The sequence below is a fragment of the Phyllostomus hastatus genome, unplaced genomic scaffold (genome assembly GCF_019186645.2).
Source record: "Phyllostomus hastatus isolate PE091 unplaced genomic scaffold, TTU_PhHast_1.1 phas_contig_195, whole genome shotgun sequence".
Taxonomy (NCBI): domain Eukaryota; kingdom Metazoa; phylum Chordata; class Mammalia; order Chiroptera; family Phyllostomidae; genus Phyllostomus; species Phyllostomus hastatus.
The window spans coordinates 4200677-4221662 of record NW_025333706.1 but is presented as its reverse complement, the minus strand read 5'-3'; the positions used below and the strand labels follow the sequence as shown (position 1 = coordinate 4221662).

Here is a 20986-nt window from a genome sequence, read left to right as displayed (position 1 = left end):
GGAGTGTCCAAGTCAGGAGAGCTGGACTGTGGCTTTTCTGGTCCCTAGTCTATCACTGTCTGTCTGTGCCCCTAGCATTAGGTTCCATGGCCCCCAGGTCTTGGCTGTTTGAGCCTCTATGTAACCACATTGCTTCTGTACTGCCGCCCTCCCTAAGGGTCATAGCTTGTCTCTCTTCTTTGGCTCTTAATTCTGAGTTAGTGGTCATTTGTTTGCTCTGAGCACCTCCTGTGTGCTGCTGAGGTTTTGAGGCAGGAAGGCAGGGTTCTTGGTTGGAGGCACTGTGGGTGTGGGTCAGAGACCCACAGATAGGTATACAGCTCCCAGTGGTGCTGGTAGGAGAGGACCCTATCCTCCAGGGGGGTGAGGAACCTGAGGGATGTCAGGGCTCCACTGGCAGGCCTTTGGAGGTATCAGTGCTGGCATGTGGGAACAACAGCCTGAACACCCTCCTTCTGGTCTATCTGCTGGCGTGGGGAGACAGGGACTGAACACCTGAGCATGTGTTCCTCAGCCACCCTGACTTACCTAGCAGCTCCACTGCCCCTGTTCAGGCCCCCAGAAGGAAGACGTGGCCAGGGGCTTGAAGCTTCTGTGTTGCCCATGTTGGTTTGGGCAAAACAAGGCACCCTTCCTCCTGCAGCTAAACCCTTCCTCCTCCAGGAAACCAGATGGGAAGCATGTTTCCTGATCCTCAGTGTGTTTGTCCTCTGTTCAGAGACACCCTTGTGCTCCTGCCAGCAGCACACTCACTACGTACCCACAGCTGGTCCAGCCTCTAGCACATGCCCCTAACCCAAGGGGCTTTGGTTTTCCAGAGATTTCAGTGACAGTGCATGCACACACTTGTCTGTGCTTACAGTTCCCCAGACCACCTGCCCCTATAGGGACACTGGCTCTTCTTCCTGGTATATTCAAGCCTATTTTTCTGTTGGCTTTAGTAGAAAAGCACAGGAGTCTCACTTCCAAGGTTTCCGTGTCTGCTGCAGACTCCCTTCCATGTCAGACACAATACAACTCCCGTTGGTTACAGGCATGGATCCTGGGGATCAGAGATTTGGTGGGTGCAGTGGGGCCATATCTGGGCCATGGGAGTTGTGGGGATCCTGTACTTTCAGGTCTGCCCCTGGGCTGCCCTCCCTCATTGTGGGAAAATGTGTGCTCCCCATTAAAAAAGAAATCAGGACAAGCCTTCAAAGGCAGAGTTTTGCTGAAGGAAAAAGAACATGATGGTTTAGTTCTCGGTGGTGTGTTTAAAATGTTTAAAAACCAGGTGCCCCTCAGACAAACTCTCTCTCCTAGCAGATGACAAATAAACACTGGTCTAGCCCCTGCTTCTAGTATCCTTTCTGTCTGCCAGTTCTCCTCCCTCCATGCCATCTCTGGTCAGTGTGGATGCTTGGCCACCCCCTGGCACCCTGTGCTATAAAGTCATCTGGCCTGGTCGCCGACCAAGGACCTGAAAGGTAGAACTGTGCAGCACAGTTGTTTGCAGAAGTTGTGAGCTACCAGGCCTTGGAAGCCAATCCTGCTGTGGCCACAATGGGGCCAGAGTCTCTGGTGGCCCTTTGTCAGTAGCAGTGACTATACATCACATCCTCAGCACCATTGAGCAAGGGTGTGGTGAAAAGGCTGGCCATTTTCTCCTCCAGCCTCCAAGACCCTCTGGGTGGCACTAGAGGCCCTAGCCTCGGGCACACCAACCCTGCCTCACCTCACCTCCTCCAAGCATCAAAGTGAGCAAGTGTCCCCAGTCTTTCTTCTCCAGACTTCACTACAACAATCCCTCTACCCGTTAAGCCTCCACCTTCCTGTCATTTTTTCTTTAGGGGTTAGTGGGAGGTGAGTAAGAAATCCCTTGTAGAGGCCAGTTCTGTGTCAGGTGACCCTGCTCATCTCATCTTTAGGGCATCAAGCCGGCCAGCTTTGAAAAAGTACACGATCCAGAAATCAAGGAGATTATTGGGGAGTGTATCTGCAAAAACAAGGAGGAGAGGTGAGTTCCAAGCGTCACTGAGTCTGGAGTGTTTCTTCCGCTGAAATCTTTCCAGCTGGCCTGCAGGGAGCTTTGAGAGACAGGCTGCTTCAGGCCCAGGTGCCTGCAAGCCAGCTGAGCAGTCAGTGGGAAGCCCCTGCAATAAGCAAAGTCAAAGCTTCCTTGACTTTGGGGACTGCCCTGGAGCCCCCTTCTCTCCTTTGTTGGCTGCTTCTCACCTACCCCGGCCTGGAGTGAGGGGTTCATGGGCCCTGACTCTGCCCCTTGCTTTTTCTCTGTGTTGTCCGTGGTGGACCCATCCATTCTCCTGGCCTGCAGGATACCCCCATGCCCAGGCTTCCCAATGTCTCTCACCTGCCCTCTCTCTTTAACTCCAGGATGCATATTCCACGCATCTCTGTCTTACCCATCCCAAACCCTCCTGCAGGTTTTCATGTTCACGTCAGATGCCACCAAAACCAGCTCTTATGTCCTCTGGTGGTCACTGGGAAACTAGGCGTGTATTCTGAGCTTTCTTCCCTTCTCCTTACCCCCTGCTGCTCTTCTTCTACCCATCCTCCACCCTCTCATTCCTCCTCATCTTCCACCACCTCTTCCTCACCCTGTCATGTGTCCTCCCAGTCCCTGCATACCCAGCACATGACCACTCTGGTCACTGTCTCCAGCACTGATCACTATCCTTTTCCACAGCCATCATCTCTCAGGCAGGGGCCCTGTCCTGATCTCTGGGCATTTTTTCCTACCCCCTGCAGGTTATCATATTTTATTTTTTAAGGAAAAATACTAAAAAATTGTGAACTGTAACCCATATCAGAAAAGTACTAGAAAAACCATATAGGGCCAAAGAGGCCTCACAGCTGTCCCTGTGAGATCACCTCCTAGTTCAGGACCTACAGAGTCCAGGGCCCATGAGCTTGGCCCCTCCCCAGGGACCCCACAGCATTTGTCAACCTCACCGGGGGTGGCCTCACCCAGTGTCCACCTTTCATGGTGGTCACCATCCCCAGGCCTCTGGAGCTCGCAGCTCATGGTGACCACACATTTGATCCTGGAGGGAGCCATTTGTGCCAGAGACAGGAACTAGTATTTGGGATGCTGGTTTGGGGGCAAAGTGGTTGCTGTGGCAATACCCAGCAGCATACCTGTCCTGTCCTGAGGGGCTTCCAGAGAATCCTCTGAATATGGGCTTCTGGACTCCTGTGAGTCCAGTTTAGTCTTAACAGAGCCAGGTATCTTTGTGACAACTGAGTTTACCAACCCCTCAGCAGGCCTGTGTCCCTATAGCAGAGCCTTGTTTATAACCCTTCTCAAGATTCCCTGAGTCTGTCACCATGGGCATGTTTTTGTAATCAGGGAGAAAAGTCTTAAATACTACAGAGCGAGATGTGTTTTCTCTTCCCCCAGGAGTTAGGGAATGCACGTGTTAACTGTCGTGTGCCCCCTGGAGGGATAGAGCATGCCCAGCAGGTGGTGCAGTCATAACTTTGTGGAAAGAGCTGGGTGGGTCTCAGCCCTAGCAACCATGTCCAGAGCCCTCTACCAGGTATGCCCTTCAGCTGCTTCCTCCCCAGGTACCAGATCAAAGACCTGCTCAGCCACGCCTTCTTCGCGGAGGACACAGGTGTAAGGGTGGAGCTGGCTGAGGAGGACCATGGCAGGAAGTCCACCATTGCTCTGCGGCTCTGGGTCGAGGACCCCAAGAAACTGAAGGGCAAGCCCAAGGACAATGGGGCCATAGAGTTTACCTTCGATCTGGAGAGGGAGACGCCGGACGATGTGGCACAGGAGATGGTAACGTGGTACTTGCTGGTGGCGGGTGGTGGGAGGCCTGTGCAAATTGCAGTATGTGCCTTGAACACTTGTGGTTTCCAAAGATTAGAACAAAGTCAGAAAGGGTGTGTGGTCTCCGGTGAGAGGGCAGTTAGAATGAGGACTGTTTTTCGAGTGTGTCTGTGGAGGACAACGTAGTTTGGAAATCCCCTGCTGCATATATGCAGGAGCCATGTGAGCACAGACCTCCTCAGACCTGGAGGGGGCCAAGGGACTTTGGTATATCAGAAAGGCCCTGTTTTGACCAGATTCTTGCTGAATTTGCATAAAAGTGGGCCTTTGAGTTTTATTTTGTTTTCAAGTGGAATTGTGCCCTAGAAGGCCCAGAAGGAGCAGGACTATAGGGGGTGTTCAGTGTTGCTGAGAGAGGAAATATATCCATGAGAAATTAACGAGATTGATTCCTCAGAAAAACTGAGCAGAAGTAAAGACCAGCATGGTTACTGTCAAGAATGTGTGCTTGGGTGCGCTGTCATAGCCATATGAAGTATATGTCTCTCTTCCTCTTTCTGTAAACATGTTTTACTGAATATGGTACATCTGCCAAAAGTGTACACAAGTCACAAGGGTATGGCCAACAGATTCTTCAAAACTGGACTCCCTGGCCTTTAAGAGTAGGAAGTAGGCCAGGTGCTGGAGGGGTGGTCTGGAAAAGGTACAGCGAGAGCACCTGTATAGCTCCTGTGAGCAGCAGGTCTTCCTGCTCTTTCTTCAGGCCCTGATCAGATGAAGAAACAGAGGCTTGCCATGCCATGTAAGGTGTGGGAGCCACAGACCAAGGGTGGGTTGATGGGCTTATTGGGGCCCAGACATATGGTGAGGTGAGGATCCATGGGGCTGGGTAGTACGGTAGGTAGGTCAGTGTGGGATGGGGTGGGTACTGCACAGCCAGTCAGGGCCTCAACTTCCCCTAGACAGCAGCCTGTGCTCCTACTGTGTCTAGCATTCATAGTGTGTATGATGTCCCACAGATGTCCTGGAGCCCAGGTCAGGACCACCCTGCACCTTCCCAGCTGTTGGTCCCATCCCTGCGCCCAGAAATAGACACATACTATAAGTAGATTTAATGGATCTTTTAGCTCTGTGGGAGGGTTTTCTGTGACTGCTTGGTGTGCTGTTGAATTGCTACATGTTTACTGAGAGTTGCATTAAGATAATTATCGGCACAGCTATTCTGTGAATGTAGCACCACAGTTTCTCCTTGTGCTGCACCATGATTCCTTCCCACTCTCTGTTGAAATTTAAAGCACAAACAAAAGTGATGAACAAGGAGCTGTGTAGGCCAGTAGCCTGTGAGCCACGTTTCAGGAGTGTGGGTCATGTGCCGTGTCCTGGAGGGACCTACTACTGGAGGCTAGGGGGCCTGGCCAGTAGTACACACTGAGCAGGTAGCAGGAGGAGGGGAAGGGCCCCCTGTGGAGATGAGGTGGGTTCTTGGGACAGCCTTGAGGGGTATGTCTCACTGCTTCTGAGGTTGGAGACAGTGCTAGCAGCTCAGGAGACATAGGTGGCAAGCAGCCCTCCCATTGCCTGAGAGCATTGTGCCTGTTCTGTGTCTGTGCAGGCACCAGAGGAGCCTTTCTGCCCCAGAAGGGATTTGAGATTCAGTGGGAGCCAAGCTGAGTCAACTGTGCAATGACAGGAGGACAACAGGGCTGTTGGCACAGAGGGATGCCCCATGGTAGCGCTTCCCAGTGCCATCTGTGCCTCACTGTACCAGTCATCTCCTCCTGCTCAGGATTCTCTGATCCAGCTATTCTTCCCGGGACCTGCCCACCCTCCCTGGAGGACTGTTCCCAACCTAGAATGCTGGCGTAGATTGTAGCACACTGCCCACTCCCAGGCCCATGCTCACCAGTCCTTGGCACTTGACTGACCAGGTGGGCCTGTGGTGTCTTCGCTTGTTCACAGTGGAGGCCCCTGGACCCAGTGTTTCTCCTTTCTTCCTTCTGTTCCTTGCCCCCTTCGCTCTTATTGGGAGACAGAGGAGCCCAGTGCCTTAGGTGGAGCTGAGTTGAAAGCATTGCATTCTCTCCCAGGTCTTGTCCTACTTGAGTGTGCCAGCCCTACCTGGCCACTGCTCCTGACTCCTGGCTCCTGGCTGGGCCATGTGGCTGATGCTGGGACCTATGGCTGGCTGTTGGCCTGTTTCTGACCTTTCTGCCCATTCGTAAACACTAGAGTTAACACTAGTGTCTGGGGCCCTTTGGAGCTGTCATTGGACCAGTGCCAGGACCCTGAGGAAGCTCACTGCCCCTGGCTGCTGTGTTTGGCGGCAGTCACTTATCCATAGCTTTAGCTCGACATGCATTTTTCTTCAAAACTTAAAGTAACAGAGATGACCATGAGTGAAACATAGTGTCATTTGTCATAAAGGGACAATAACTTCATAAGGAAACTCAGAGCACAGAGGCATCATCACACTGTGGGTCTGGGGACTTGGAATGGTATTTGGGCTGCCTTTGTCTTAACAGCCAACATCAGTGAGTGCTGAGGGCGGAAGATGTTCCCAAACCTGATGCTCATTCTGATGAGGCTTCCTCTGGGTGTCAGGAGCCAGGTGGGACTGCTCTCTCCCCTTCCTCTAAATTCACACCTAAAGTCAACTCCCAGCAGGTCCTCAGGCAGTTACTGGGATGGAGGAGTGGATCAGAGCAAATGATGCCTGGGAGTCTGAGAAAAAGGCAGTACTCTGGGGCCTGGGCTGGCTCTGATCTGGAGGTGTCCTCTCGGTATGGACCCCTAGGAGAGTGGGGGGAGTTGTAGCCCAGCCTAGGGGGTACTTGAGGTCAGGGTACCAACCCTTCCTTCTGCTTTCACAGCCTCCAGATAATGGGGCATTCAGGGTGACACACAATGTGGCTAAATTCTTTCCTGATTGGGAAAAAAATAGAAGAAATCGCTTGGGGTGGAGGTTGGGAGAGAGGGGCATCTATAAAGATGGAGCTGGAAGAGAAAATGGGTCATAGGCAGAAAATAGAAGTGTCAGGCAGAAGCGTCTGTGGGACACCTTCTTTTCATTTGCTATGTGGGTCCCCTGGGTGATGGACAGGGCTGACCCAAGGCTCAGCCCCTTGCTCTCACCCTGGTGCTGCATGGTTCATTTTGTCAGAGTCATTTCCTGAAAAGTTTTTGAAGCAATTGCAAACTAACAGAAAATTTGCAAACAAGGATCAAGAACTGTTTGAGATGATATCACAGCCTGATGCCTTGTGACCTGGAGTTCGCTGTGTCACCTTCGCACAGACAAGGTTTTTCCCATGTAGCTGCTTGGGTAGTCAGAACTGGAGTGCAACTCAGCCCCACTTAGGGTCCTCAGTGGTTCAGAGACACCTTCACTGCTCGTGCTGGTCAGGGTTGTGTCTGTCTTCAGGAGTCTGGCCCTGAAGGGCGCAGCCAGCCTGCCTCATCCCTCAGCTCCCTCTCAATCCGTCAGTGCGTCTGCAGGAACACTGGGCGCAGACCAGCCCACTAAGGACTCTCCCTGTGATCATGTGGTTGAGGAGTTCTGCCAGGGAGTAGCCATCATTAATAACTGTTTTGTGGGAAGGTACTTTGGAACTATGGGAATGTCCCAGTTTCATAAAATTTTCTATTTATTTCTATCTCTGTGGACTCATGGTTTGGTTTTAATCAGTAGGTTATATGCTCCATTGGTGAGTTACCTCTTATTGTGAAACAAGTGACCCAACTTTGCACTGTGCACACACAGTTCCCTCCAGCCTCCAAGGTCAGGAGTTCAGGAGTGGCTTACTGAGGTGGTTGGGATCAGGGTCCCTCATGAGGTGTGGCTGGGGTTCTGCATCTCAGCTCACTCACCTGGCTGCTGGGGGGAGGCTCAGTTTCCAGCCAGGTAGGTTGTTCCTCAGGGCCATTCATGATGTGGCTTCATGTGAGCCAGTGACCCACAGGAAGGAGAGAGACAGAGACAGAGAGACTGAGACAAAGAGAGCAACAGAGAGAGGTAGAGACAGACAAACTGACACAGAATGGGAGAGATAGAGGCACAGAGAGAAAGAGACTGAGACAGGCAGAGAAAGGCAGAGAGAGAGACAAACAAACAGAATGCACATCCATGGACTCCCCTTTGTGTAACCTCATACCAACAGTGACACCTGTCACTCCTGCCACCACAGACCATTTGTGTTCCTCAGGTGTGCATTTGTGGACATGTCCTTCAAATCATCATGGTGTCGCTGTGTATTTTGATGCTTAGAATGTCCCAGATTTGGCCAGTGGGTAGCCCTGGGTGCTGGCTTCTGTGTGTTCCTGCATGTCCTTCATTCTCTACACACATCTTCACTTTCTGGCAAAAGGAAATGCCCAGGCCCCCTGTCCTTTCCCTACTGAAATCTCAGTGGCTGAGTTCTGGCATTCATGTGCTATCACTCATATACACACACACTGCTGTCGACATTTGTGTGTTTGTCTGTTGTACATTGAAAACTATGGGTAGATGGTGTGGGCGAGTGTTTTTCCAGGGAGGGCATTGGGAGTATCCCTGATGTTGCACAGATCCCTGACCAGCACCGTGAGGTTTATTCTCTGGTTTTCTCCCTTCCACATGGGGCTCCCATGCCGATGGCAAAGAACCTGGCTTCTCCTCTCTTGTGGTTTGATCATAAATCTCCTTGGAGAGAGCTGTGGTATTTCCTGGAGAGGACTGGCTTCTTTACAAATGCTCCCCAACTCTCTGTTGGCTAAATCAGGTTCATAATGTTGCGAGGTGTGGTGCACACTTTCCTGGTCTTAAGCTACAGAATGTGCCTTTGTCTCCGGTCTCCTTGACTTCTCAGAGAATGCTGAGAACAGTGGTGGTCTCTCTCTTTGTTGTCCCTGTCCACAAACATGTATATTTTCGCCAGGACCACATTCCCACCCTTGAGCAGCCCAAGTGTTGGGCTCCAGGAAGCCTCAGGGCTCAGATGGTGGGCTGTTCCAGGGTGGGAGGCAGATCAGGGTCCACCTTTCCCCTTACTCGTTCAGCCCATGTTAGTACAGATTCAGATGGTCACTCTCCCTATGGACTTACAGTCAATGGCTGGAGGTTACATCCTTATGGAGTGACAAGAGCATCCTTGAAAGAAGGGGGTGAGAGGCCCTGAGGAGGGGACTTTGGGCAAAGACTCCATAATTGGAGGGGTGGCACTACAGGTTGCAGGACAGGCCCAGCAGTGGGATGTGTGGATGGGGATGTCCCAATAATGACAGGTGACTTCCTTTGCAGATTGAGTCGGGTTTCTTCCATGAGAGTGATATGAAGATTGTGGCCAAGTCCATCCGTGACCGAGTGGCATTGATCCAGTGGCGGCGGGAGAGGATCTGGCCAGTGCTGCAGCCCCTGGAGCAGCAGGACCCAGGCAGCCCTGACAAGGCCAGGGGCCTGCATGTGCCCCTGCAGGTCCAGGTGACTTATCATGCACAGACTGGGCCACTAGAGCCTGAGGAGCCTGAGGTTGACCAGCACCTCCTCCCCACCACGCTGCCAGCTAGTGCTGCCTCCCTGGCCTGTGAGTACTGCTCTCCCCACTTGCCCACCAGCTCACTCTGGGGGTGTGGTACATTGGTTCAGGTGAGTATTCTTCCAGGGAGGGCATTGGGAGCCATGATGTTGCACAAAAATCTGTGACCAGAGAGGTTTAAGGCTCACTGAAGTCTAGCTTCTCAGGACAGGTGAGGACAAATGTGCAGGCAGACCCAGACCTCCTGTGCTCAAAGCCAGTAGGGATTGGAGCAGCTCAGTCAGCCACTTACCCTACCTGAAGGATACCATCTCAGCAACATGGGGCACCTGAGGGTTGTTTCTTACCCTGGGCTCAACATCTGGTGGGGGCATCTGTGCCAGGACACTGTTGTCCTGGGGACCAAAAGTCGAGTAGTCATGCTGCTGTGACCTTTGTCTTCAGGAGCATCCATCCCCAAGACTATCTCTATTCTGGTGTTGAACCTGAGACCCTTTGTTCATTTCTTAGGGAGGTTATTGGTGGGTAGTGGGATCACTTTGTATCTGTCTTCATCTCAGACCAATGGAAGAGTCTAGACAGACATGTCTCCAGCCTTTGCCCTCAAGGTTCCCGAAAATGCAGCTGTGAACTGAGTGTGGAAGCTGTGGCCTTTTCTGTCTCTGAGAAAGCACAGGGAGTTTCAGAGCCATTCAACCTGTCCAGGCCACTGTTTCAGGTTGTTCAAGTGGAAAGACTAAACAGTCTGTTTGATTTATTTAAGAGGCACATCCTTCATTTACCATTAAAATAGCTGAATATTTTTCAAAGTTGGCTGTTTAAGACTGGGGCTGGCCGTCACTTTGAGACAGTTTGCTTACTATTTACTTCCTTCCAATCTACTCATGCTTGTTTTGGAGAACAAAACTGCTACATCATCATCTTCCATTTTATGATTAACAAAAAAAATATTCATTGAAGAGCATAAACTTTTTGTAGGAAAAAGTATTATACACTTTAAAAATGTAATTGTTGCTTGAACAATTTCTAGGATAGGAATCAAGAAATTGCCTTTCATTGCACTTTGAAGAGACACAGTCTAGGACCTAAAATCCACTCAACTGTGGTAAGATGTCAGGTTTGACCCACTGTCTAAACAGATGAGTTCAACAGATGAGTTCACTTCAGGGTGGTCATTTTGTCTGCAAACAGACTCTTTCCTGTCTGACTCAGGATTCTTTGTGCTTTGTGCAGCAGCCATGCTTCCCTGCCATGAAAAATAAACGTTGAGGGATAAAACGTTTTTACCCGTTTATTGTAGTTTCTTTATAGGCAATATATTCATATAATATACAATTCAAAATATCCAAGAGCAAAAGCCAGTTAATTTTCTCCCCTGGAGGCCACTGGTGTTACCTGTGTTTTAATTAACTTCCAGAGATAACCTGCACATGTAATTATTCACATGCACGCACACATACACTCCTGCACACACACCGCTGCATCTCCCTGTTTCTCAACTCAGAGCACCCTGCATACTCTCAGCACTTGCTCTAGGTCAGAATAGAAAGCCTGTGCACAGTCATGCCTCTGGTCACACACAGTTCCTGTGGATGGCTGGAACATGCTGTGCTTCATGAAGGTGAACTGATAGGGATAACAAGCAGCACACATGTCACCAGAGAAAGGACCTGATCATAGGTAACATGATGGACAGATACATTGGCAGGTAGAGGAAACATATTTTATGAGTCTTCATTATGTGTTCTGTTAGTTGCCCACTACGGTCCAGACCAAGCTCAATGAAAGCGCTTGATCTGGCACACAATGACTATGATGAGAAGGTAACTTATCGATAGATTTAAAAACTATTTTTAAAATTTAATTTTAATTATACAAATAACACTTTAAAAAATTTAAAAGTTACGTAATATGGCTAGAGTTTGCTATATGTGACATTTGTTTTTAGTAATTAAAAACAATTTTTTAAAGATTTTATTTTATGTACATGTTTTTAGAGAGAGGGAAAGGGAGAGAGAGAGAGGGAGAGAAACATCAGTGTGTGGTTGTCTCTTGTGTGCCTCCTACTGGGGACCTGGCTGGACACCCAGGCATGTGTACTGACTGGGAATTGAACCAGCGACCCTTTGGTTCACAGGCCCACGCTCAATCTACTGGGCTTCACCAGCCACGGTACCTTATGTGAAATTTGTCAGGTCTTCTCACATTCTGTTGTGTAACTCTTTCTCTCTCTGTCTCTGTTTCTGTCTCTATGTCTCTATCTTTCTCTGTCATTTCCTCTGTCTCTCGTGCACTTCTTTTTCTGTCTCTTTGTCTTTCTTTGTCTGTCTGTCTCTTTCTGGTGACAGACCCTGCTTCTCCCTCTCTTCTCTCTGTATAAGTGGAAATGACTATCAGACACCTCATTAAAAATCAAAGCTACTTGTCTAATTGGTTTTTGTATAATCAAACCTCAACATTCTTCTGTCTTCTAGGTTAAAGAACATTCTAGTCAGTCCTGGGAAAAATTATTTTTATACAAAACTGACAAGATTTCCCTTTTGCTTTATTTGTTTAAATTGCAAATGGATATAGTGTTGACAATCTGAAAGGTGTCCCCCTATAGAAATAGCTTGATGTTCATAGGTGACAAATTGTAATGTTTGTGTAGCTTTTGGAACCTGTAAGCAATAAACTGGAAATGCCATTTTAAATAGGTTTTTGGTTTTCACTTTTTACTGGCACAGCCACACAGGTGACCTGTCCTCCTAGGTATGTCTGGTCAGAGGAGCCTGTGGGCCATGTGGGTCCTGTCTGCTCACTCCTCAGCTGCCTCCCACCCCACACCCAGGTGTGGGTGGGTGCCTCCACTGGCCAGTTTCACTGGCTGTGCTGGACTGACTGTAGGTGAGGCCATGGAGCATCCAGGTCTCCTCCCATGGCCTTTCTGTGGGGTGGGAGCCTTGTCAGCCCTGTTTTCCAATCTAGTTAGACCTGCCTATGACTTGAGATGTATCTGGACTCAGATCTCTCGCTTCAGACTCTTTGCGACTGTAAGTGAAGGTGGTCAGGGTCTTGAGACCCCCTCCCCCCATCATAAAACACAGGTGATAATTGATTGGAACTTTTCCTAAACATTCCAGGCCACCAAGACCCCTTGCACCTTTGAAAAACTGAATGAAGGTTCACTTGCAAGGCCATGTTTAGTTCTGTGTGAGGTCTCTGTCTGAGCCATGATGGAAGCAGCTGGCTTGCCTTTGAGGATTGTGTGAGGTGCCCCCCTGGGGTCTGTGGTGGACCATGGCACCTTCTTCAGGTGTTAGGCAGTGTGGTGGGCTGCCAGGGCCATCTCTGGGTGGTACTTTTAGCCCCTATACTGCTCTGTGGTTGATTGTGTAAAATGATGCACATTCATTATTTACATGATCTGGAAACACAATCAAGTGTTTGTTTTACAGAAAAAAACATGGATGAGCTGAGCATTCATGTGTGAGCCCACATTTGCATTCCCTGAGCCTTGTGTGGAATGCCGTGGGAGTGATGTTTGGGGTCCCCACTCTGAGCCGTGCCTTTGTCCTCCCCAGCGGATAGCACGTTCGACAGCGGCCAGGGCTCCACCGTGTACTCGGACTCGCAGAGCAGCCAGCAGAGCGTGGTGCTGGGCTCACTGGCAGATGCAGGACCACTCACCGCCCAGAGTGTGTGCAGTCCCCCCGTAAGCATGAGCGAGGGGCCTGTCCTGCCACACAGCCTGCCCTCACTAGGGGCCTACCAGCAGCTGGCCACGGTGAGTCAGAGACCCCCATCCACATGGCCTGGAGTCTGTGAGGGGCCGTCTAGGCTGTGCTGGCCTGTGGTCAGTTTCCAGCCATACAAAAGCAGGTGCTCAGGAGGTCTATCCTTGCCTTTAGCTGGAGCAGTCTGTAACCTATCCTGAGAGACCTGCCTGGTGAGAAAATACAAAAAACAGAGCCAGTGACACCTAGTGTGTGTTAAGCTGTGATAACCTGGCAGGGTCCCACCCTCAGACTGGTGCAAAAGTGACAGGAAGGCATCATTTATAAGAATGAAAACCTTGATTTTGTCTGTCCAGCTTCACTGATGGGGGCTGCATAATACCTCTCTACTGGGTATTATGCAGCCATTAAAAGTTAGAGGTGTAGAAGGGGCTGAATCATGAGAAACATTTTCAGTGATGTTTAATAAGCAGAATTGAAAGGGCCTCATGCTTACACCTGTGGAATGATCTGTAACCCTAATAAATGAAATGGAAATTGCTAGGTGAAAGGTTACACTTGGCATTTATTTTTCAACTTTGATTTATTTTTAATGCCAAAGCAATAGAATTGCTTGCTTTGCTGTCCTAAGCAGTCAGAGAGGTTGCCTTTGAAGCAGGTGGTGGAATGGGGTCCAGAGGGAGATTTTAATCTCCTAGGTGCAGAAGCTGGTCAGGGCCCATGCCCCTTTCTGTGGGAGCTACTCCTCCTGCCTGGTGCTCTGGTTCCCCCGGCTCTCACTCAAGCTTCCATCCACACACTCCCTCCCTGTGGCCACTTTCTGGGTGCTGCAGCCTCTCTGACTACCCATCTTTCTTCCCTTCTGTTGTCCATCTGGGCTCAGAGAGTCCCTTTTGGAAAAGCAGTGGAAGCATTTGCCTCTGCTGATCAGAGTCCAGGACTCATTGGCAGTTAACATTTGCAGTGTTGCTTGTGTCATGAAATGAAATGAAATATAGTTGTAAGTGGCATGAGCAGCTCCTTTAGGAAAAGGCTCCTCCTTGCTCGAAGCTTTGTTTCTTGGCTTTGGGTTTGCTTGTGCTGGAGCTGAGCAGGTCTTCAGCCTTCCCAGGCACAAGATCAGAGAACTGCCGACCCATAGTGGGCTCTCCACCCGCCTGTCCAGCAGCGCGCTGCCTGTCCCAGCTTCTGCTTGCAGACTGGGAAGGCCAAGCACAGGGAGGTCAAAGGCTGGCCAGCCAGGATGTACCCCAAGACTCGGCCAGAGCACTTTCTCCCATCTTGCCTGTTTATGCAAAAAATAGCTTGGGCAGAAGGGTGGGAACTGTAGGGAGTCCCCAGGGTGCACCCAGGTCTCCTGGGGAGGGTTGTCATCATGATGCACCTCCAGAACCCAGTGAAGGAGGAGAATAGGGCAAAGGGATTGGGAGCGGAGCCACTCCTCTGGGGCCTCCTGTGCCTAGTCTTGCTGGGCAGGGGCTGTGGCTGGAGGAGCAGGTGCACTTGGCCACTCATTCCTCACCTTGCTTCTGGTAATGCACAGACAGGTTTTATCCCACCTATGCTGCTTTTCATAATGTTTTTCCTATGAAACATGGAAACAGCCAATAACAGTTTTCAGATGACAAACTACTGTTTCCTGATTCATCCAGAAAACCTCCAGTGAGAGACCTTTCCCTGTCACTGTGGAGATCCAGGTTCTTCCCTCAGTCATCTCTGTGTTCAAAACTATTCCCTCCACCTCCCCACCTGCTTCTCACTTCCCCATTATTTTGAAGTAAATCCCAGACAGAAAGACATTTTGCCCATAAATATTACAGTGTGTATCTTTGGGGTTTGAAAACAAAACCCAGTACCATTACTGCACCTAAAAATGAATAAATTAGCAGCAGTTCTGAATAGCATCAAACACCTAATGCTCAGATTTCTGACTCTGTGCCATTCATCGTCTGCTGCAGCCCCATTTCTTTGACCAAGTCACTGGAGACCCCAGCTCTGCAGAGTGCCACTCTGTCTGGTGCAGGCCCACCATCTGTTTCCACATTTCTGTATTCTGTGAATGTATATATACTATATGTGTTACACAGGCTATAGAGAGGAAGCATATGTGTTTGTATCTTTGCCCCACGGTTATCATAACAGGCATTTCTCCACAATTCCACAAGCCCTTATAGTGGTCTTTTCTCACTGTTGCATAATATTCTGAGGTACTAATGTTCCAGAATGTTTTCCTTGGTTAGGAGGAGTAGGGACCACCACACCTTTCTTTTGCAAGTCATGTTCCTAGGAAAACCATGTCTGGCAGGACAATGGGCACAGGGAGTAAGAGATGGGTCCCTATGTCTGTCAAGCTCATGGCTGGGTGGGGCTCCTCAGGGCAGCCACTGAGTGTGGAACCTGACACTCTTTGCAGCCTGGCCTGTCGATGGGCTCCATCCCACCCCCCACTCTTGCTCCGCTCCCACCACAGCATTTCCCGGAGCCAGCCATGAGCTTTGCCCCTGTGCCTACTGGCCCAGGTCAGCCCATGCCCTCAGGCCACCAGGTAAGTGTGGACTGCCCCTCCTAATGACCACTATTGGTGCCTTAGTGCCCCCTGACAATCTTGGCTGGCCTAGTCCCAGGGTACAGATGGGAGTGGGGGCAGGTCGGTCTATTGTGTCTGGAGAATTCGTGACCCATATCACTTGGAGGGGCCTCATTCACACATAGCAATTCCCACAGATATGCTTGTCCTGGGGTCTCTGCAGGGTGTGCACATGCACACATGTATGTGATTATGTGTACAAGTGCATGTTGGTGGGTATGCATGCATGTGTGCACATGTGTGTGCACACACTCGCTTGTTGATTTTCTCTGTCATGTCTAAGCACCTGGGACATCTCTCAGCAGGATGCTGGTCTCAGAGAAGTCCCTTCTTCCTCCAGCCTCCTCCGCTGGCCCAGCCAGCACCCCTGCCACAGGTCCTGGGCCCGAAGCCTGTGGGTCCTCTCCAGTCGGTGTCCCCCCATCTGCCTCCGTACCTGGCTCCAACCTCTCAGGTGGCCCCAGCTCAGCTGAAGCCCCTCCAGATGCCACCAGTGGCCCTGCAGCCACTCACTCAAGTCCCTCCACAGGTACCTTACCCTTCCTATTCTCTACCCTCCTCCCTCAGTGGAACTTTGGTGCCTGCTGCCCTCTGTGTCTGTATCAGCTACATCTAGGATGGAGAAAAGCCAGGAAAGAGCTGTGAATACACAGCTATGGTCATTGCCTATCCTTGGAGCCATTCAAAGCCATACTGATCATGACTCCTTAGGGGCAGGGGTAGGGGGTGTCATATTACTAGTGACTTGACAGCATGTGGTTGGTGCTCGGGTGCTATTGCCCGGGCTAATGTCACTGATGGTCATGGGGACAGCTTTCACCTCATGGTATGTCACATGTGTCACAGGCCTGTGATGGGAAGTGCCACTTCATATGAAAGGTATGAGTGTCTGTGAGGTTCACCCCACTACCCAGAGGTTCTTACTTGTCGTCACCTGTCGCCTGACCTGGTCCTTGTTATGTCATGTTACAGTTGCTTTCACTGTCTAGTTAAGCCACCAACCTTGCTTGTTAGTGGTCATGGAAAATCAGTCTGCACATTTTCACTACCTTGAAATCATACACAGTCATTGATCATGTGATGCTTGTGTGTCTGCCACCAGAAAGGCTTTATTTTAATTTTTTGAAATCTGTTCATGAGGATATTTTTTTCCATTGCTTTTAGAGAGAGAGAAAGGAATGGTGGGGGTGTGAGAGGGAGAGAGAGAGCGAGAAAGAGAAAGAGAAACATTGACTGGTTACCTCTCATGGGCTTCCTGACTCGGGATCAAACCTGCAACCCAGGCATGTGCCCTAACTGGGAATTGAACCCACAGCCTTTTGGTGTATGGAGTGATACTCCAACAAATAGCCACACCAGCCAGGGTGAAAGGCTTTATTTCAGAGCAACAGTTTTCAACTTTTTTTATCTCATGGCACACATAAACTAATTACTAAAATTCTGTGGCACACTAAAAGATACATTTTTGCTGATCTGACAAAAGAAATAGGTATAATTTTGATCCATTTATACCAGGTGGCTATTGTGTTGTCTGTTGTTATTTTTTAATTGACAGTGTGAAGAAAGAGGCCAGTGCCCCTGACTAAATAGTTGGGTATTGCATATTTTAAAAATTCTTTTAGCACACCAGTTAAAAATCACTGTTTTAGAGAGAGAACTGTCAGAGAATCTGCTAAAGTGTTTAAAGTGCAGAGCCCATGAGATCAGATATTGGGTGTCTTCCACTAGACATGGAAGGTTTGGGAGATTCCACATGTGTGTGGAGATGCTGTTCTTCCCCAGTCCTCATGGCACAGCCAGTGTGGGGCCTCAGAGATCTGCTTTCCCCAAGGGAACCTGACAAAGATTTGGTCTGTGTGAATTTATGCAGATTGGAGAGAATTGGGCAAAGTAATTTCAGATATTTGGGGCCTGTGTGGTGACTCTGATTATCCTAGCCTTTTTGAAAGAAAACTGAAGCTGGTAGTCACCGCTGTGACCTCTTGGATCTGAGCTGTACCGCCCATCCTTGGAACCTCCATGGTGGTGCCTAAGGGGGCTCTCCCACAGGTTCTTCCCTTACCCTTCTGCTTTTCCTTCTCTGGTTGAACAGGTCATGCACTTGGTTTCATTTAAATTGGGTTTACCTTTGGGTTCCCTTGGCAGCAGTTGCATGGAAGTGTCTCAGGCAGAACCTGCAGGGGTTGTGGCTCTTCTTGTCTGGGGTAGGCATGCTTCCTGTCAGGGAGCTGACAGGTTCATGTCTTTTTCAGATGCCTCCACTTCCTGTCATCCCACCAGTTGCTCCACTGACCACAATCGACAGCCACCCCACAGCCCTCTCCGACCTGCCAGCTGCAAGCGGGCCTGCTGTGCCTCCCCCATCTCAATATTTCTCACCTACTGTGATTTTGCCAAGCCTCCCGCTCAGTGCTGCTGCCCCCTTGCCCATGTCACCAGCCATGTCTCTGCAGGCATTGAAGCTGCCCCACACCGCCGGGGCCCCACTGGCCGTGCCATGCCGGACCCTTATGCCAAATGTGGCGGCTGCCACCACTGCCGTCCCTCTGCTGGCTGTGGCCCCACAGGGTGCGGCTGCCCTGCCCATCCATCCTGCGGTGGCCCAACTCCCAGCCCAGCCTGTGTACCAGGCAGCCTTTCCACAGGTGGTGCCCAGTGACATTCCCCCTTCTCCCCTCCACACGGCACAGACTCTCAGGGCCACCCCTCTGCAGCCAGCGCCCCCCATGCTGTCGCAGCCCCACCAGCCAACCATCGCTCACCTTCCTGAGCAGACTGCTTCAGCCCCCAGGGTGGGGAGCCAGGTAATCCACCTGCCGGGAAGACCTGTTCTCCAGGCACTGGGAAGACCCCTTAGTACCAAGAGATGTAAAGGTCTGTGGGCTTGTGCTCCTCCTCAGCACTTTGGATGGAGGGAGCTGGCAGAGGGGGGTCAGGTGAGCAGGTAGCGCTGTCCCTCAGGCTCGGCTTCTCATTGTGGGGGTATCTGTTGCCTCCTCCCACTCCCAGCACATGTCAGGAGCCAAAGGTTCCACCATGGGTCCTTCCCCAGGGTTAGTAGCATCTGCTTGTTTGGGGTTTCCCAGCCTTGCCAGATGTTGCGGCACCTGCCCTCACCTAGGTGGGGCCTGGCAGCCTCCATGCAGTGGTGTCAGCCCATCTGTGGGAGCTAGGGAGGCTCACAGTGCCCTCCTTGTCACCTGTCAAAATGAGGTAGGTGGATAACCCCCATGTCAGCAGCGAAATAGGGCACCAGGGTTCTGGGAAGGGTGGTCTCTTAGTTGCGGTCTGGGCAGGGCTTGGGGCACATGGCTGCTGGTTCCACGGAGGTTATGGTAGGCAAGGATGATATCCCAGAGTCAGGAGAGGACCTCAGGTAGCTCATCACACTGACAGTGAAGGGATACAAGGAGATGTGCCAGGCTGGTGGGTGAGCCTCCCAGTGGCTCCACATACCTGGGGGCAGCCCCAGCATGTTTTGGAGTGTCAGGGCTATTATCCAACCTTGTGTTGAGGAGAGGAGTGGTGTGGGACACCTCTCACCTTGTTGCTCTCCCACCTGGCCCTCAACCTGAATAGCCCTGTGCCAGTGGGCAGCATTCTTTCCTTTTAAAGCTTAGGCTTTTCCCCTATAAGGTGGGTTGGGTAGCCATCTTCCTTCCCCCACCCTTTTAAAAAAGATTTTGTTTATTTATTCATTCATTTATTTATTTATTTTTAGAGAGGGGAAAGAGAAGGAGAGAAACATCAACAAGTGGTTGCCTCTCGTGTATCCCCAGCTGGGGACCTGGTCTGCGACCAGGCATATGCCCTAGACTGGGAATCGAACCGATGACCCTTTCATTCTCAGGCTGGCATTCAATCTACTGAGCCACACCAGCCAGGGCGGATGCCCTCTTTTGGTTCTGTCAGAAACATTCACCTCAAAGCTTGGGAGAGTGCCAGATGCCCCAACTCATGGCCACTTACTCCAGTCTGAACTTACCTCCACATCCTAAGTGAATGCAGGTGGTCTTGGATGTGCTTCTTGCTATTTGAATCCCAGCTTGTGCTTGGAGAAAGAAGGGATGGTTTCGGTTGATTAATATGACTAATAAACATGAGTGTGAAGAGGCAGAGCAGTCCAGTGCCCTGACTGAGCAAGCACCTGGACAGCTCACCAGAGTAATGTCCACTCATGGGTCAGGACCATTTGGAGGCTTGCGGTCTGAGGTCTCAGGGCCTGGACAGGCACCTTGCTGCCCGTGCTGGTCTGGCACACTATTGGCACTGGGTTGTTTGCTCAGTGGCCAGAGAAGACATTGTACACTCAGAGGTCACCCTCCAGGCCAGTAGCCTCCCATTGCTGGCTGAAAGGGGGTCTGGGTTTTATTGATGGGCTGGGCCAGCCACCTCACAGTCTTCTCTGTGGCTGATCAGTCTTGTGCCAGCAGGCCCAGCAGGCCCAGCAGGGGTCATTCTATTTCTAACCACATCCCCAGCCTGCGGCAAGATGGAGTCTTCCACCCTTTCTAGTTGGGGCCCTCCTTTCAGCTATTAGTATTTCCACCAAGTGCTCAAAAAAGGGAACAGCAGGGAATTGGGCCCAGTTCCCAGGTTTCCCCAAGGAAGGCTGAGATCCAGGGCCCCTCCCTCAGGAGGCAGGGATTGGGGAAGTATTTGGTCCACTTAGGTCTTCTCAGCCAGACTCAGCTAGATGTGCATAGGTAAAGTGTGGTTTTAGATTAGAATTTATACAAGTGGCGACTCAAGAATGCCTTTTTGTTGTTGTTTCTTCTAAGACTGTGTAAAACATTCTCTGAGGCTAGGACACTTGCCTGTGGCAGGTATAGATATGTTAGAGAGAGACCCTTCAATGCCCACACCCCAGGTGTGCTTACCTGCCCGGACAGGGAATCACCTGCTGTGCCCCAGGATGCCCAGGGCCCGTCAGGGATGGCAATAGCACCCCGGCTTGCATCCCTGTCTTCTGTGCCTGTAGATCCTGCTTGGCCACCCACCTCCGTATCCGGTGGACATCACTGCCCAGGTCCCCACGGTGCCCACTCCTGCTGCCGTCCTCTCCCCACCTCTGCCGGAAGTGCTGCCACCTGCCACCCCTGAGCTCCTGCCTCAGCTTCCCAGCTCCGTGGCTCCCACAGTGGTAGCTGCTGCTCAGAGCTTGCCCATCCAGACCTCTGCGCTGCTGCCACCTGCTAACCTGCCACTGACCAGTGGGCCTGGGATCTCCAACCTCTGCCCAGCCATCCAGTTGGCCATGGAGTTGGCTCCAGAGGTGTGTGCCTTACCCTTGGGGCTAGGCCTCCAGCATGTTACCTTGATACCTGGCTCCTGGGCTTGGTCTCAGCCTTAGAGTGGGGAAGGTGGAAGTATGTGCCTTGGGACAGCCATGGGT

The 20986-nt window shown here is 50.9% G+C and overlaps 1 protein-coding gene across 12 annotated transcripts in view; it reads left to right on the top strand.

Moving 5' to 3' along the window:
- Positions 1–20986, top strand: part of WNK2 (WNK lysine deficient protein kinase 2) — a 132241-nt gene that overhangs the window by 35829 nt on the left and 75426 nt on the right. For 10 of the 12 annotated variants that reach the window (XM_045833835.1, XM_045833828.1, XM_045833837.1 and 7 more), the window contains exons 6-13: positions 1908–1996; positions 3568–3787; positions 9054–9336; positions 12852–13054; positions 15418–15549; positions 15932–16120; positions 17844–18395; positions 20573–20866. In XM_045833835.1, coding sequence (XP_045689791.1) covers positions 1908–1996; positions 3568–3787; positions 9054–9336; positions 12852–13054; positions 15418–15549; positions 15932–16120; positions 17844–18395; positions 20573–20866 — 1962 coding nt within the window. The remainder of the gene's footprint in view (positions 1–1907; positions 1997–3567; positions 3788–9053; positions 9337–12851; positions 13055–15417; positions 15550–15931; positions 16121–17843; positions 18396–20572; positions 20867–20986) is intronic. The other 2 variants (XM_045833830.1, XM_045833832.1) reach the window with 2 other exon arrangements.